At 41.9% G+C, this 17,085-nt stretch overlaps 1 protein-coding gene across 1 annotated transcript in view; it reads left to right on the top strand.

Annotated features, from left to right (window-relative positions):
• The first annotated feature begins 13,898 nt into the window (after window positions 1-13,898).
• Window positions 13,899-17,085, top strand: part of CRYBG1 (crystallin beta-gamma domain containing 1) — a 94,938-nt gene continuing 91,751 nt past the window's right edge. The window contains 1 exon segment of the mRNA XM_058020620.1: window positions 13,899-14,131. Coding sequence (XP_057876603.1) covers window positions 13,899-14,131 — 233 coding nt within the window.

Genomic DNA, 17,085 nt, shown 5'->3' with positions numbered 1-17,085 from the left:
AGATTAAACATTTACTTTTGCATGTTTCTCTTGCGTATAAGGAACATAGGCACCTGACTCAGGCATATGGATTCCACTTCATAGGCTGAAAACTGAACTCCATCGAGCACCCAAGTCCTTTGCTGGATCTAGATACAAGAATAGAACTCAGTCAAGTTATAAAGTGAGAAAACTTGCTACTTAAATTCTCTTCTCATTTAAACATTGTGCTGGTGTAATTACCAGCCACAGATACAGCAAGGTACGTTGTCCATGTGAGATTTTGAAGACAATAATTCTGTAGGTGAATGAGGCTCTGCTACTGAGACAAAGTTGGTTGTAGATAAACACATGAGATATAATGTGACTACTGAACAAATAAACTAAACCTGAAGTGAATGCTAGCTTTGCTGTTATTATGACTATAAATAAAGTATCCAAATCTAATATTAAAAGTAACTGCTAGGATGTAATGTCAAAATAAGCACAATAAAAAGAGAATTACCTCTTTGACATGCTGTTTTCCACATTGCTATCTAATGCTTTAAGTTGCACTGTCACTCGGCACAGTGGACTGGTCTAAATTGGAAGGGGAAGAGCTCAACCAACATATTTCCAATTCCAAAGATCCTCAAGCAGTATTCCCTCATTTTAAATGTCATCATCAGACAACACACAGTGAGTCATTGCCTAATGGCAGCTGAATCAAAATACCTGTTATTGAGTGCACATGGAATGTGAAGATGCTTGTAACGAACAAGATTATAATTAAAGATGCATTAGTTCTAATAAAAATAAGATAAATGGAACAGATGGTTTACATATTTGTGGGCAGTTATGTTTTTGTGTAATGGTAGTGCAGATGAAGATTTGTAGGCACAATCAGTGTATAATTTACATTGGAAGGGACCTCTGGAGTTCTTCCCTGACATCCAGGCTAGCATCCCTTCTCAAAGTGGGAGTAACTACAAAGTTAGAACATACTGGTAAAGGCAAATCATGCCACCATTTGATTGCTGTAAAGTGACCTGAAATAAAACATGAAATACTATTTCCCTCTTCATTTTGCTGGAAATGGGATTACTGATATTCATTGCTTTGATGACATGGAAAGGTGCTTTTAAAGAATTGATATTTTATGTCACCTAACATACCACAAAGTAAGAATAGTTTGTAAGTATATAATGTATATACTTATGCAAGTTATACATAAATGGATGTATAACAAATACCCTTGGCAGGTGGAGAAAATATTCCATTTATTCAGTCCGGCTCCACTTCCGTAAAACCCAGACTCCATTAAATCATTGACAAAACACACAGATATGTGAAACTTTACCTGTTCCAGTGTTGTTTTATTAGCAAATGATCAGCAATCACTATTGCTGTTTTCCCTTCACTTCCCTGTTTTCTGTAGAAAGCAAAACACACTTTAATTTTCTAGCTATTGTCTTTTGAGTGTGTAAACAAAACCAGATTGTGAGAATCATTAATGTACACCTTTTAATATGCAACAGTGACTTAGAGTCAAATGAAACTCATAAAGCTGCTATTTATATCTAGCTAAATAGTTCATGGTTGCCTACTCCCAGTGAAGAGTTAATTTGATTAATTACATGAGAAGCTGATTCATTCATCTGACAACTTCCCGGAAATATTACAAGATGGCACTTAATGTTTTCCAGTTACAATTTTAATTTATAAGTTTGTGAAAGCAAAAAAAAAAATATCAATCCTATCTGGATATAATTCTCCTTTCATAAGCTCCTCACTTACTAATATTTGTCTTCTATAACAGCAAATGTATTTGTAAATATTCTAGACTGGTTTTAAATTCTTTCTTGTCTAAATAACTGAGGTATGCTGACAACTGTCCTAGCTTTCCCTAAGAGTTATTAACTCTTTTTTACTTTGCTGATTTCATAGAATCACAGAATTATTTGCACTGGAAAGGGACCTTGAAAATAATCTAATTCCAACCCCCATTTCCTATTTTAGTTCAAAATTAAAATTCCTAAATCATATTTCAGACTATCAAAAAATCTTTTACTGCTAAACCAAGTGACTGGACATTAGGAAATCCTAGTTCTAGGTCTGCCACTTAATACTTACCTTGAACAAAATTTCTTGGTTTTGCTACTTCATTGTAAATTCATGAAGACATCTTGGTCTTAGTGAGGAGGAAGGGAAATACCACCTTTTAAAATTTCACAGTATGTACATGTGGAGATTTCTTATGAACATAGATCAGATCATAAGCTTTCTTTTTTTATATATTGAAAATGCCAACAGCCCATAGTTCACTTAGCCCATTGTTCACATTTTTACCCTTCCGCATGTTAACCAAGTAATACCTATTCTGTCAAGTATTCTCTCTTATCATAGAGGGGAATTCAAAAGGTGGTAGGATGATGATTCCTGTCACATCTGGTTTTTCTGTTGGGAATACTAATTAACAAAAAGATTAATGGCTTTGTTAGTACTATCTCAGTATGGGACAGGTTTGGCTCCGTCTGTGTTTGCTACATAAATTTAGTCACTTATGAGCGAGGATCAGTACTAACTTAGTGCTGAATCACAGCACAGCCAGAAAGTAACACAAAAGTAGAAGGAAGATAGTACAATAATCCTGTGCTATTTGGAAAATGGAACAGCCTTTAGGTTGTTTACTTTTAGGCAAGAAGAGGTTTCACCAATAACCTACCTTGTTAATACAATTGAAATGTCAACTGCTGAGACATGGGCAGTCCAGCCCTTAGCACAAGACACTAAGCACCCATGTGTCACCCAGCACTTGGGAACTCCCAGAAATTAAACCAGAATTAACAGCTGCTTGTTGTCAAGTAATCGTTTATACCTTGGTAAAAACACTTTTTGCTGTACAGCTCTATATCAAAATCATTTGAATAAGGACTTCATTCCTTTTCTGTGTTACACTGCGTAGTTGCAAGCATCTGAGTTAGACTCATTACAACCTGGTCTATTTGATATATTATGAAGCCTGACTTACTCTTGCATTAAAGTACCAAATATCACACAGGTTCATGGATAAACACAGTGCCAAGTGTGACACAGAGACAACAGCCAGATCTTCCCTACCCATCCAAGTCATCAAGACTTCAGAAAAGTAATTTTCCATTCTCAGTAAACATATATGTCTTATTACATCTGATGTAGGCCAGTTTTTTCCTTAGATTTCTGAAAAGAAATAGTACTGATTTGTAATAAAACACTGGATTTCTCTATTGCAGACAAAGGGTTTTTTTAAAATATGACCAGATGATCTTCAGTAGTTTTACCCAGGGAAGGAATTTTTCTCAGTGATTCCAAATTCACTTCAATAACTTTGTAGTATTGAAGTGTCAATAACTCCAGTTTCAAAGCTCTGATATATCTTTGTTTATCCACTGATAAATCTCGTCTCTTTTGGAGATTTAAATTTACAAAGACCTTTCTGTAGATTTAAAATCAATATTGGATGAAAGTTTTTCTGGTTTTCCTCTGGGTTGTATTTGAACATTTCTTATATGAGTTCGCAATTAAATTACTGATTTCTCAGGGAAAAAGTAAGAATAAGATGCATGTAAAATAAGAGAATGGGTGTTCAAGTTGATGGTGAAAAAAAGTAAAAATCCTAAAGTCTATTTTATTCCATGAGAAGTATAATTACCAGTGGCTTCATCAGTGCTGAGGGAGTTGAGTTGGAAATCACTTCCCTTGAGCTGCTGGCTACGTGTCTAACATAGCCCAGTGTATGCCTGATTTCCTTGCTTACAAAGGAGTTTGAATTTGCCTCTCTTGAACTCCATGATTCTTGCATCCTCGTTTGCTGAGATTGCTGTGAACAACAGCTCAGCCCTCCAGCATATCAATCACCCCACCCTGCCTAGTTTATATCACCCAAAACCCAAACAAGCGTGTGATCCAGCTCCTTGTCCAGTTCAATGATAAACGTGTTTCGTGGCTTTGTGATGGGTTGACTGTGGCTGGATGCCAGATTCCTACCAAAGCCACTCTGTCACTCCCCTCCTCAGCTGGACAGGGAGAGAATGTAAAGAAAAGCTCATGGGTCAACATAAGGACAGGGAGAGATCACTCACTAGTTACCATGAACTGCTCCTGCCTGGGTTCCTTCCATGGCGTGCAGCCCTTCAGGAATAGGTTGCTCCAGCATCGGTCTGCTACAGGGTAACAAGTCCTGCCAGCGTTCCTGCTCCAGCATGGACTCCTCTCCATGGGACCACAGGTCCTGTCAGAAACCTGCTCCAATGGAGGCTTACCACAGGCCACAATCTCCTTTTGGCATCCTTCTGGCATAGGCTCCTCCGGGGGCTGCAGGTGGGGGTATCTGCTCCACCATGGACCTCCATGGGCTGCAGGGGGACATTCTGTCTCACCATGGTCGGCACCACGGGCTGTGGGGGAATCTGCTCTGGCACCTGGAGCACCCTCTCCCCCTCCTTCTGCACTGACCTTGGTGTCTGCAGGGCTGCTGCTCTCACATATTCTCTCTGCTGCTGTTTCTGCAGTGTTTTTTCCCCTTCTTAAATCTGTTATCACCATTGCTGATAGGCTTGATCTTGGCCAACAGTGGGTTCATCTTGGAGCTGGCTGGTGTTGGCTCTGTAGGACATGGGGGAAGTTTACAGCACCTTCGCATAGAAGAAACTGTAGCCCCTCTGCTACCAAAACCTTGCCACAAAAACCCAATAAACATTTAATTATTAACCGCTGCTCTCTGATCCTGGCAGTCCAGCCAGTTTTTCACTGCCCTTGCAGTCTACTCATCCAGTCCACATCTCCTCAGTTTAGCTGCCAGTGCACTATAAAAGACTGTGTTGAAAGTCTTGCTTCAGATAAGGTACATCTGTTACTCTCTTTTCATCCACAGAGCCAGCCATTTCATCATAGAAGGCAATCAGGTTGGTCAAGGATGATTTAACTTTGATAAATCTCTGCTGGCTGATTCCAGTCATCATTCTGTCCTTCATGTGTCTAAAATGTGGAGGACTTGTTCCTTCATTTTCCCAGAAGCTGACCATGCTGTAGACCTTCCTTCTTGATTTAAAAAAAAATATTGTCTTTTACCAGCAACCAGGGAGTTCCCTCAGTTGCCACAGCCTTTCAAAGATGACAAAGGGGAGCCTCACAAACACATCAGCTGTCTCAACCTCTATGGAGGTTGAGCATCTTGCTTATGTCCAGAAATACTTAAATTATTCCTAATTTAATCTTCTTGTAGGATAGCTAGTGCCTCAATCCCCACAATTTTTCTACTAGGCTCAGAGACCTGACCTTGGCAGTAAAAAATAAGGCAAACAAGTACTCCAGTACTTTTCTAATAAGTACTCCAGTCTTTTCTATGCAATTTGTCACTACATCCCTTGCATCTTGCCTGTACTATGTAGCAGCAAGTTTACATTTTTATTTCTTTCAGGGCTGCTTATCTGTGGAAGATCTTCTTGTCCTCTGTGTTCCTTGGTGGTTTTGACCCCAGCTGTGTGGCTTTCCTAATTTGGCTCTTGAATGCCTGAGTGCTGCTGCTAAATTCCTGGTTACCCCCTTTCTATGTCTGAGCTCAACTAGAACTTTCCCTTCAGCCAATCTGGTTTCCCACTGTATCTGCCCATCTTCTTGTGCAATCACAATGGGCCATTCTAGTGCTTCAAGGAGATTGATTTGAGGACCAACTTTTTTTTTCTTTCTTGTTTCCCCAGTGATTACTGCTGACCCATTGCCTGACCAAGCTGAAGTCCACTCCCCTGAACTTCAGGGTTTTGCCATGTACCTTCCTTGCTTCCCTCAGCATCTTAAATTGAACCTGTTTTCCCACTTGTCTTTAGGCTTTGATCTGCATACTTTGATGAACCTGCTTAGAAACCTTTCTCAACAGCAAGACTATTGGGAAAGGTGCTCTTGCCTTTCTTTCTTATGCTGTTGCCATCACTTCCCACCAGTCCTCACTCCCAGAATCCATGGACATAGAAGTCAAAGGCTCTCTGTGACACCAGCTACACTGACTTTGACCTGCATAATACATCCTCTCCTGTTAAGCTCATGGCCTTAATGGTAGGGGGAAAGAGGAACACCACCTTGTCTCTTTACCAGAGCTCAGAGCACAGTTACCTGTGATCTGCTCGAGTTCTCTTCTGGCAGCAACACTTGAGTCCAGGTGGGTAAGAAATACACAGTAACAGTGAAAAGGCAGTAATAGATAGCAATAATCCAAACATATTCTTGGTCCTTCTGTGGTGTCCTGCACCAGGGCCCAGGACAAGCAATCAGCTTCCTGACACCAGGTCTGACCTGTAGATAGGCACATTGGCCCCTAGAGAAGGAAATAGCTTAAATAAGAATAATCTTATTAGAGAAGTTAAAGGAAATCCATTCCTTGTTTCATCTCATATTGATTACTCTTACTCTTTTTGTCTTTTTTGTTTTCTGAACCCATAATAGTGTAATTTCCTTGATAACTTATTGGGAAGGGCATGTTTATAAAGACTTAGCTTAGCTTACGCATTGTCCCTCATCTATCTTTTTGTGGAACAGCTGATAGATAACTCCCTAATTATTGTTTATTAATAGTAGAAATTCACTGACCCACATTCTCACAGTCACTCTCTGTGTTTGTTTTAAATATTACATCTTTATTCTCTGCAATCGCAACTGATTATCCTGGGAAAAGCAAATGCTGACAAACAGCTCTACTACTTCGTGCTTCTCCTTCCCAGGACTCACAATAACTGGTTTGTTTCATCAGGCTGTTTCAACACCTCCTCTTTGGATGACTTTTCACAGGACAGTGCAAGGTTTATATTCATCTGGAAAGAGGGCAGAGCTGATGGTGCACAGAGGCTGATGGTGTTCACAGGGTCTGTATTACAGACCCTGTGTAATATCCAGGAGGAAGAAGTGACTGGTAAACACAGCTATGAACAGACAGTTTCAATTTCCCAGTAGTGCTCCTGTATTATCTGCAGATACATAAGAACAGTTATGCTTTTAATTACATCTGGTCAGCTTAATATTTAATTGCAGATTCTTTAGCACCCAACTAGGTTACAGAAGACTGGATAGCTGTTGGATTTGTCACAGGATGTTCATATTCCATAGCAATTTAATCAGCTGTGCTTACATTTCATTCTTTAGCACATTGGCTCTAGACTGTAAATTGCTGAAGACAGAGAGGGACCTACCTTCCTTCATCCTTGTCCATTTCCCAGCTCATTTGTTAGTCAGTATGAGCAATAATACACAAATGGTAATTATGTATCTAATTTGCAGGGCTATTGATTTAGTAATATACTTAGAGCATTTATGAAATAATTAATTTTAAATTTCCTGGTATTTTCTGCCTTCCTTCTTAAAAATTAAAAGAGAAAGATCTTATCCTATCTTAAGCCATGCTGGCTGATAGAGCTCCATGAGATTATGATGAAAATATAATAGAATGGCATTTCTGATTCAGTCCAACAAATTAAAAAATATTCTTTAGGGTGACAAATTAATTTCAACCTAGATAATAATCAAAAATTGAGACCAGAGAAGAACATGATCTATAGCTTTGCTTTTGGCCAAGCATGAAAGTGCAGCAGTAACCAGCACACTAACCCATGCAAAACTGGAAAGCAAGAGAAACGGAACCATAAAATATTAGCCTGGAAATAAATACATTTCAGCCAAGCTATTTCTGCTCAGGAAAACATAAGCACATCTTTATATTAAGCAGTATTTGTCAGTATTATTTTCCTAATGCCTCATTGTTATGTTAATTTGTGGTGTTTTTCTAATTGAATTAATTTATGGTCTTACTAGTATACCTTTAAATTGTGACTACAGGAGAACTGAGTGCTAGAATTCACTTTTTTTTTTTCGTTTACTCAAACTCCAGAGGAGGCTGGAGCCCCTGATGCACAGAATGGCATCGATGATGCTGCCAATCAGTGCCATTCTGCTCCCATGAGGAGCAGCATGTCCCACCTCCTTCCTCCTTTCCCACTAAGATGGGAAAGAAAAAAAAGTAGCCACAATGTGGAATGTTCTCTCCTCTGAGTAGCATCCACATAATTTGTTTCAGACTAGTTGAAGGCTCAAAATCTTTATTTTAACTCTTTATGCAAACTGGTAAGTCCAAAGACTGAAAGCTTTCAAGAAACTGTAAGTTGAAAAATGCACAGAGGAAACATTCATCTTTTAGAAATGGGCAAAAGAAAAAAATACTTGGATACTCAGAGTAAGAATTAAGTGATTTGTAGGTGAGTTGTAGGTGTTATCTTGGCTTCGTACTGACACTGCACTTCAGAGAAAGATAGTTATCATAAACGAAAAGTAACATTGGATTGTTATTAACAGAATGAGAAAAGCACCTGGCAGGTAACAGAGAAGAAAACCCCTGAAAGAAATATTTTTTCTGGGAGACTTTTTTTCCCCCTGTCAACTGATTAGAGAAGGAATGAAAACTACTGACATAGATGTATTATCAAGAAAAAGAGGAATATTCCACACTGGGAACTCCTGAACATTTCATAACTGAAATCTCTTTGGCTATCTGCCTGGACTTATGGGCTGAACCCAGCTGGCATTGAAACCGAACAGGGCACTCTCACTGTTAACATCACAATGGGACTATTATGTGGAGGTAGTAACTGATGCAGAAGTAGTTCACTTGTATGTTAAAAAACCTACCATGGCTCTGGTTAGCACTATAAAATTTCATGTTCAAGTCAAAGGCCACATGCTACACCTTGGCATAGCTGTGGGACACTTCTAATGGGTGAGCACTGAACTTACACAACCCCATGGATTGGATACATGACTTATTTTGTTTGCCCCCCTTGAGCTGTAGGATTCTAATGCAAAAGACTTTTTAAAGGCCCAAAGATGTGTTGTAGGACTCTTCTTTGAGTAGCAGACAGGAGGTGTGTGAGTAGTGGGGAGTTCTATATTACACTTTTCATCTATGCGAATAGACAAGCAACTCAGATAAAGGCTCAGATAAATTTTTGGCATTTATTAGCAAAAATAATAGTAATAAGAAACCATGCTAATATTGAATTGATTAATTGAACATGCTCATTTCCCACAAAAAATTCTACTCACGCCTATCTCCTGTGGAATGCTCAGTTTACAGAATAAAAATCTGGGTTATAAATTAAGAGTCACATCCATTTTTTACTTATCTGATCAATAATTAGCCCCTAGGAAATGGACATTGCATGCTTTCAAGAGAGGTATTAGCTCACAGATGAACTTAAATACCAAAGATCCCAAACTGAACCATGATGGGAACCAGACAACTTAAAATAAGACCAAAAGCATCCAACATGGAAATATAAATTGCTGCCTGAGGTAATCACACAGTGTGTACAAGATCAAATTCAGAGCATGAGGTTATGTAAATTCACCCCCACTCCAAAATACCCCCAGAGCCTGAGGTGCTTCCATCTGCTTGAGCTCCAGTGCCTGTGTGCTCCCCTGTGTGTCTCCCCAGGCAATCCAGCCGTGTGCTGCCAGACAGAGCAGGGTAAGTCATGGCAACTGGCACGCCAATAATGATCACCTTTGGAGCCTGGGTGATGGTTTGCCCCACCTACCAGGTACATAAGGCAATCCCAGAAAAGCTTGACTTCCAAATTTACCACTTGGTTGAAGCCCACATCACTGCCCCTTGCTTCCAGATTTCTTAGTCCTACTCTCAGTCAAGCTACTGCCATTTCTCCAAAGTCCTCCCCTGCAACATGGAATTGCTCACCTTTAAGGGGTTTGCCCTGCTATTTTTTTAAGGGTCTCTTTTCTTCCCTGGCTTCCTACATATTACACTTGCTGCAATTCTGGCTGCCATGTTCCTGAACTAATTTAGTTCCTAGCCTTGGCTCTTCCTGGTCCTAATATTTAGTTGCGTTTTCCAGGCTGTCCTTAACCCCCAGGGGTGATCACCCACATCCCACCATGAGTGTATCCCACCTGACAATTTACTGAGGACATTAATTTATGCCTTTTTATTTTTCAAGGCATGGAATGGGACTCACTCCTCTTTTCAGGTGTGGCCAGGAAACCTCTAGTCCCTTGTTGGGCCAGAAAACAAACATTAGCGGGGACATGACTGTGAGATAGAATGTATTCTTGTAGGTAGGATTTTCCCAGATTAAGGTTACCATTTCCATCACTGTTTCTACATCACACCTGGAAACAAATGGAAGCCAATATGGCATTTTGTATGGAGCCTGCTGTTAGAGCATGAGTTAATGAAGATCCAAATATGCAACAACAGGGAGTCCCAGCCGAGATTCAGGCCAAGCCATACCTGGTTTTTAGCTCCTTGTCAGACTTGGGCAAGGAGCAGGCACCCAACACTCAGTCCCGTGAAGACTGAGGCAACTCTGAGCATGTGGGGAAGTGAATCCCTAAGAACCTGAGGCACTTTCAAGACAAACAGGGAGGCAACCCTGGAATTTAAGTGCCCACAGGGTTAGGTGTCAAATGAATGTGGGATTTCAGGACCATAGTTTGGGACTTACGTGTTTTATGTGGGACACAGGGAGGATTTTGTCCCCTCTGTACTTTATTGCTCTTTTACCACCACTCCAAAGCGTGGAAGTCCAAAACAGTCTTTATAAATTCTGACAGTGAATTATCTGAATCTCAAATGTTTGCATGCATGCACCATTTCTGAAGGAGATTTCACACCTCTGTTTTATTGGAAAAGAAGAAAAGATATTTGATGACAAAGTTGATGATAATCCATTCATATTTTTCTGTAATTTGTGCATAGGCTTTAGACTGTAGGTTTGTTTGTTTCAGAGCTATTGTGCCATATATTGGAACAGTTTTATATTAGAACAGAGCTTGTTTCTGTTTTGAAACAATAAAAAGGGAGAATCAATTCTTTGATTTAATAGTATTATCTCAACCTGTGTGTTAGCTGATTTCTATAACAACTTCAAAAATGTTGAGGCCGTGTTTACCAGATTATCTTTGTAACTCAAATATTAGCATGTTTCAGATTTAGGGGGTTTTTTGGTTGTTTTTTAAATCTCACGTACAGTTTGCAGTCAAGCAAGACTATTGAGTATGGTGAAGTCTAATCTAGATACTCAATCATCTTCTTTTTCACCATGCTGGAATGATAGCAAACAGGAGAAGGATCATTTGTTGCATAATACCTTTCTAAGGTATGAAGTACTATGAACTCTTGCAAAATTGTGTTGGTTCTGATAAAGCTAGACTGACTTGTTCTGTTGCATGTGTCTGGATTAAACTGACATAAACTAGCTGCTGACATAAACATGACCATCATTTAAAGTTTCCTGAATGACTGGATAATTCTTATGAATGTCTATCTTAACTAATGGCCTTAAAAATGCCTTTCCTGACTTGAGGTCCAAACCTTCTACATGAGACAGGTACAACAAAAAGTACAGGGTCTCGACAGATCTCTTTGGATTGAAATCACTCATTTTTCTGACACTGCCATATTTAACAACCAAACTTTAATTTTGGCCAAAGTTTGAAAAACAACCAAAACAACCAAACCCCTTCACTTAAGTTTGTGTATCAAGATTTTTTAGGATATGTCAGCACTGAAGCACAAATGCTGGATACCTCAAGGCTTATGTGGAATGCATATTTCTTGTATGTGTCTCTCCAGAGACTTATGGAACTCTGCACATTTTCTAGGTACTCTATGGTGCTAATACTAATCCAGACCCTGCCAAAATAATCTAAAAGGATTTGAAAAAGTGTGTGTCTTTCATTTCTCCCTTTTCTCTCTTACATCATTTAAACTGTACGTTTTCAGGCCAAACACATATCTCTCCCTCTCTCTCTCCTTTTTCTTCTTTTTTTTTTTCTCTTTTTTTTTTTTTTTTTGAGTGGAATGAAGTAGCACAGCTCTGCTGAACATACCCTCATCTGCCTGGTCTGCTATCAACTCAAGGTATCTAATGGGTAGAGTGGCAGGGAGAAGACACACCTCGACTGCAGTGGCCAAGACTCCTTTCTCTCCAGTGCTGTTTTAGGGGAAGTGGTTCACCAACACCAATTAATTTACCTTTGCTCTGGCACAGCAGATTCCCAATTATAACTGACACTTAAATGGAAATGTAGCACACAGACATGGTAATGTATTTATCTGGCTTCTTCAGAAATGAAGAATGTCAGAAAATGCCACGGTTATGTGTGGTTCTCTAGTCAAGGAAATAGAAAGGAATAATTTCAGGCTAAAGTAAGAGAAGTAGTATAGCTATTTGAATCTTTACAGTGTCTACCCAGTGTCCAAAAATGCTATCCAGCTATAGGAGGCAGGACTTTCTGCTTTGTTCCTAGTCATCCATGAAGGAAAGCATCTACCTGGCATCAGATCTCCTGTCTCTGTCCTCGGAAATACTTAAAATCCAAAAGGATCTAGTCCTGAATAGCCTGCTCTTGCTGATTCTGCTTGAGCAGGGGGCTGCACTAGACAGCCTTCAGAGGTCCCTTCCCATTTAAAGTGTTTTGTGATTCTATGATTTTCTATATATGCTTATATAGCTTGCTTTACTGAAACTTTTATTCTCAATCCCTTATGTACTTCCTGAGAGTACAACTATCATTCTTTCCAGTTCTGCCCAATTTGGGCATAACACATACTTAATTTTGGGAAAAATAACTTTATTTTTGGGTTATTCTGTTTAGTTAATCACTAACCAAATAAATTACAAGTCAAAATAATTGAATCTTCTACCCAGACAAGGGAGGTTAAAACAGCAGCAAAGGTAAAAATTAGCTGCTCAGCCAACTTCTGTATATTTTGTGTTCCCCTGCCTTGCTCACCTCCTTTTCCTTCTGCCATAAAAAACCCATCATTAATTTATATCCATCAATTTATGTAGTGATTGTCAGCTATTGGCAGATTATGACCATTGCATAATGCAGAATTTAAAGTGTTTCCAGAATACAGACTTCCAACATTTTGATTCTGTCATATTAGTATTTTAGCAGAGAATTATAACATCTGTGTCGCATCAGTAATAAGCAAAAGTCAGAACCAAAACCACAAGAGCCCTAAAAGGTCCTTACATCAGACGAATGCGTGTTTGTTACAGACAATATATGACAGACGGTATCCGTCAGCGCACAACAGCGATTCCTAAGGAAAGCTGGACCTCAGGGTCATTTAAGAGAAGATTCCTAAAAGCGCCGAGGAACACATGGGATCGCCAGGTCCTGGTGACGATAGGACCCGACACGATCCTCCCCGCTGCAAGGTGTCTGAGCCCGCGGGAGCGGCTCTGCCTCCCCAGGGAATCCCTTCCTCATCCTCCTCGGCGGGACACCGAGCCAGCAGGGCGGTCAGAGCCAATTTATTCCCAGCGAGAGGGATAAGCAGCTAATTAATTAATGTGGCGGGCACCGAGACAAAAAGCAGCGCTGCGAGGTTTGGGGTGCGTTGGCTCCTGAGCCCCTCGGCTGTACAGCTGGCTTTGTTTTTATTCTTTATTCATGTTTTCCTCCTTAAATGAGAAGGGGCTGGGGGGCGGCCGGGGAGGATGCGGAGCCCCCGGCACGGCGCGCAGCCTTTCTCCGCGCCTCGCACAAGTGTCCGGGGCGCGGGGCACACCTCAGGGTTAGCAGAAAACAACAACAACAAGATAATGGCCCCTAATGCGCACCTGGGCACGGATCACACGTGGGCCGCTCCCTTCCTGTGCGAGCGGCGCGCAGCCCGCCCGCCGCGGCTGGGCTCGCTGCGCGGGGAGGGACCGACGCGTCCGGCGGTGGGCAGGGAGGCAGGCAGGGAATCGCCTTATTAAACGCATACAGCGGGGCGGGCGGCTGCCACCGCCGCCCCGTCCATGCCCGCGGAGAGCCCGAGAGCGCCGCGCTCCCCCCGCTGCCGCTGCCGGCGGGAGATCCCCGCGCAGAGCCCCGCAGAGCCCGGCATGGCGCGGCGCGGCCGCTTCCAGCGCCTCTTCGGCCGCAGCGAGTCGGAGGACTCGGAGCCCGAGGCGGCGGCCGCCCTCGCTGCCCCCCGCCGCCGCCCCTCCGCCGCCGCCGCCGCGCCCAAGCGGCGCCCCGCGTTCCCGCACTGGCGCCCCAAGAAGAAGGAGCAGCATCCCCGGGAGAGCGCCCGCAGCCCGCAGCCCGCCCCGCACCCCGAGTGCCCGGCGCCCCGGTAAGGCGACACCCGAGCGGGCGGTGGGGCACCGGGCACGGCTGGGGCCGGTTCTGTCAGGAGGGGAGAGCGTCCCGCAGCCGCCTGCCCGTGCCCGTCCGCCCCTGCGTGCTGTTGACAAACAGAGCGCCGTGTGAATGAGTAACAGCCTGTGCCCCGAGCAGGGGGAGGCTGCCTGGCCCAAACCAGCCTCCCAAGGGCGGCTGGCGTGTGTGAATGGCTTGTATGCCTCTGCAGCAGTGGGCTTGCTCTGTGCTCGCTTTTCTGAATGTAATAGAGGAGAGAGATGAAAGAGAAGAGTTTTACAACTCTCTGCTACAGTGCTCCCCACAGCTGTTGCTTGCCAGTGTGGTGGTGCAAGTGTCCCATGAGTAATGACTATCTAGTGCATGCTGGCTTCTTGGGGACATAGGTATTCCCCGGGGGATGTTTAGAGCCTGTGGCCACAGCACAAGGAACCTCAGTGAGACTGTTGTGGGGTTGCCGAGCAGTAAAACCTCTGACGTGAAGGTAATTCCCAGTAGCATATGGCATATGGTGAACTTGAGGCTACATCAGGAAAGGGTTTGGTTAGTACTGCTCAGATCAGAACATCACAAGCCAGGCAGTGAGAAGATGCCAGTGCTGCCTACATTAGGGAAAAAAAAAAAAAAAAAAAGTTGTGAGCTATTGATCTCTCAGGTGTTTGCTTCAAATTGAGAAATCTGTAAGTTTCAGAAGGTGGTTCTGTATGAAAGTGTTAGTACTTGCTGAAAAACAGACATCAGAACCTGACTATAGTCTAATTATGTTCGTGTTTTGTGTTGAAATATATTATTGAAGATTTTAAACACCAAACTCTTCTATAAAAGGAAAAAAAAGCACTTATGTTTACATGTTTGTAAGAAAGAGAAAATGAAGTCTGCTTTTCAGAACTTTTAAACTGGGAAATGATGTATTTCTGAATGCTGTTGAGTGGCCAAGCTCAAGGTAATGCTGCAGGTGATCCCAATGAGGAGCAGATCCCTCTTTTGCCTTCTAGAGGACAGATAAAACAGAAGGGGATGGGGTCACAGGGTAGCTCAGGGTGGAAGGGAACCACAAACAAGGCTGACTCTGAGTTCAGATCCCAGTTGCTCAGGACTGTGTCCACTTGAGTTTTGAAATCTCCCAAGAAGAGAGAGTGCACAACAACTTTGGCCAAGCTGAGTTACTCCTGCCTTGTGTGAAATAGTTTCTTCTGGTAGAAGGCTGGGACACATTTCCATTCATAGCTTGTGCTGCACCTGCCATCACCACTGAAGAGCCCTGTGGCTCTTGGTGGCCTGTCGTTCACACTGACAGGCAGGTGATGGGTTCTCTCTGTGCTCCTCTCTTCCCAAGGCTGAACCGTCTTCCCCAGCCACTCCTCAGGGCAAGATCTTCAGCCCCTCGGTATCCTGGGGCCCTGTGCTCTTTTTATCAGTGTATTTTGTAAAACTGAATAGAGTATCTAGGTGTGGGCAAATGAATGGTGTTGTAGAAGTGGCATAAGTCTTTAATCCACATGTGGGTTCCTTTTTCTTCCAGATACCAGGATGTTTTTACTGCATAAATTTGTTTTCAAGTTCTGTGCCTAAATTACAAGAGAAGTCTAATAATTGCAAGTCTCCTGAAAGGACAGGGTTGTCATTCCTGTTACAAAACTCTGGGGGGTTTGGGTTTTGGTCAGGGAGCCAATCCTTCTGCTATTGATGACAGGCTGGGTTTGTGCCTCAGCACATGAAAATACACGTGTATGTCACCATCTTTAACTGCAGTTGGTCATCTTCAGAGGGCACAAACTTCTCTTGTTTGTGTAGCTTTCTACCACCCTTGCCTTAAAAAATATGGAACAAGCTAAGCTTTTAGTGTACAGCCAAAACCACTAAATACATCTTAAAAAATATGTTGAAGATTATGATAGCACTTCTCAAAAGACATGGTTTGAAGTATTTAATTTTTATTGCATGCATGGTAGGCTGTAATGCTTGGTCTCAAGAGTACTGAATAGGATAGATAGAGTGTCCTGTTAACAGGGATGACTTTGAAGATATGAGATTAGGGGCCTTGGTTTTAGCTTTGATTTGGCACATGGCAAACATGACAGCTGTCAGTTTGAAGACACCTATTTATATGGTACTCCAATTTAAACATTATCTCATCATCAGCTGTTTTGCTCATCTTATGTTATTTTTTCAGGTAGCCAGTACTTTTCCTTGCTCTTGGTTATTTATCTGGAAGAGCAGTACCCAGCATGGCATAAAAAATCTTGTGATGCAAACCAAACAAGCATCCCAGCTCCTTAAACTTGAAGTTACAAGGATGCATTCTCCTGTCTATGAAATTTGTGTTGTACTGCCTGTATTCATGGCTGTCAGGGCAGCCAGATGAACTCCTCTGATTACTTTTTCCACCAAGAGCTTGTAGAATCTCTTTCCCTCAGATAACAGCTACTAGTTTGAGCCTCTTAACAGAAGCAGGTGCAGTGAAAAGAAAAAGAATTACGGTTGTCACCATGCTGTAGGTAACTGCATCTTATTATAAAACAATTTTTTTTCTTGGTCTGTTGGAGGTCATGTCCTCATGTCATGGTTTGGACACTCAACGATCTCCACCCAATGGCAACTTGAAAAATGAAGAGGATGGCTTGGAATTGAGCTTTGTAGCAGGAAGCTGACTACAGGAGGACAAAAAAACCCCCCCCTGTTTATCTTTGGGTGTGTTTGTTTAGCAGTGTTTCTCACAATGTATGCTACCCTGTAAATCTTGAGCTTTTTGTATTTGATGGTCAAGACCAGACAAGTTACTTTGTCCAGTTATGAGTTGGCTACTATAAAAGTAGTTAGATTCTTGCCTGAGATGTATCAGTATAATCACTGGGAAAAAGGAGGATGTTTTTGCTGCTTATTACTTCCTCAGTTTGAAGAAACACAGATATTTGATATTAGCATGTT

The sequence above is a fragment of the Melospiza georgiana genome, chromosome 3 (assembly GCF_028018845.1).
Source record: "Melospiza georgiana isolate bMelGeo1 chromosome 3, bMelGeo1.pri, whole genome shotgun sequence".
In the NCBI taxonomy this organism is placed as follows: Eukaryota; Metazoa; Chordata; class Aves; order Passeriformes; family Passerellidae; genus Melospiza; species Melospiza georgiana.
The sequence above is the reverse complement of the archived record's forward strand: the minus strand, read 5'-3'. Positions and strand labels throughout refer to the sequence as shown.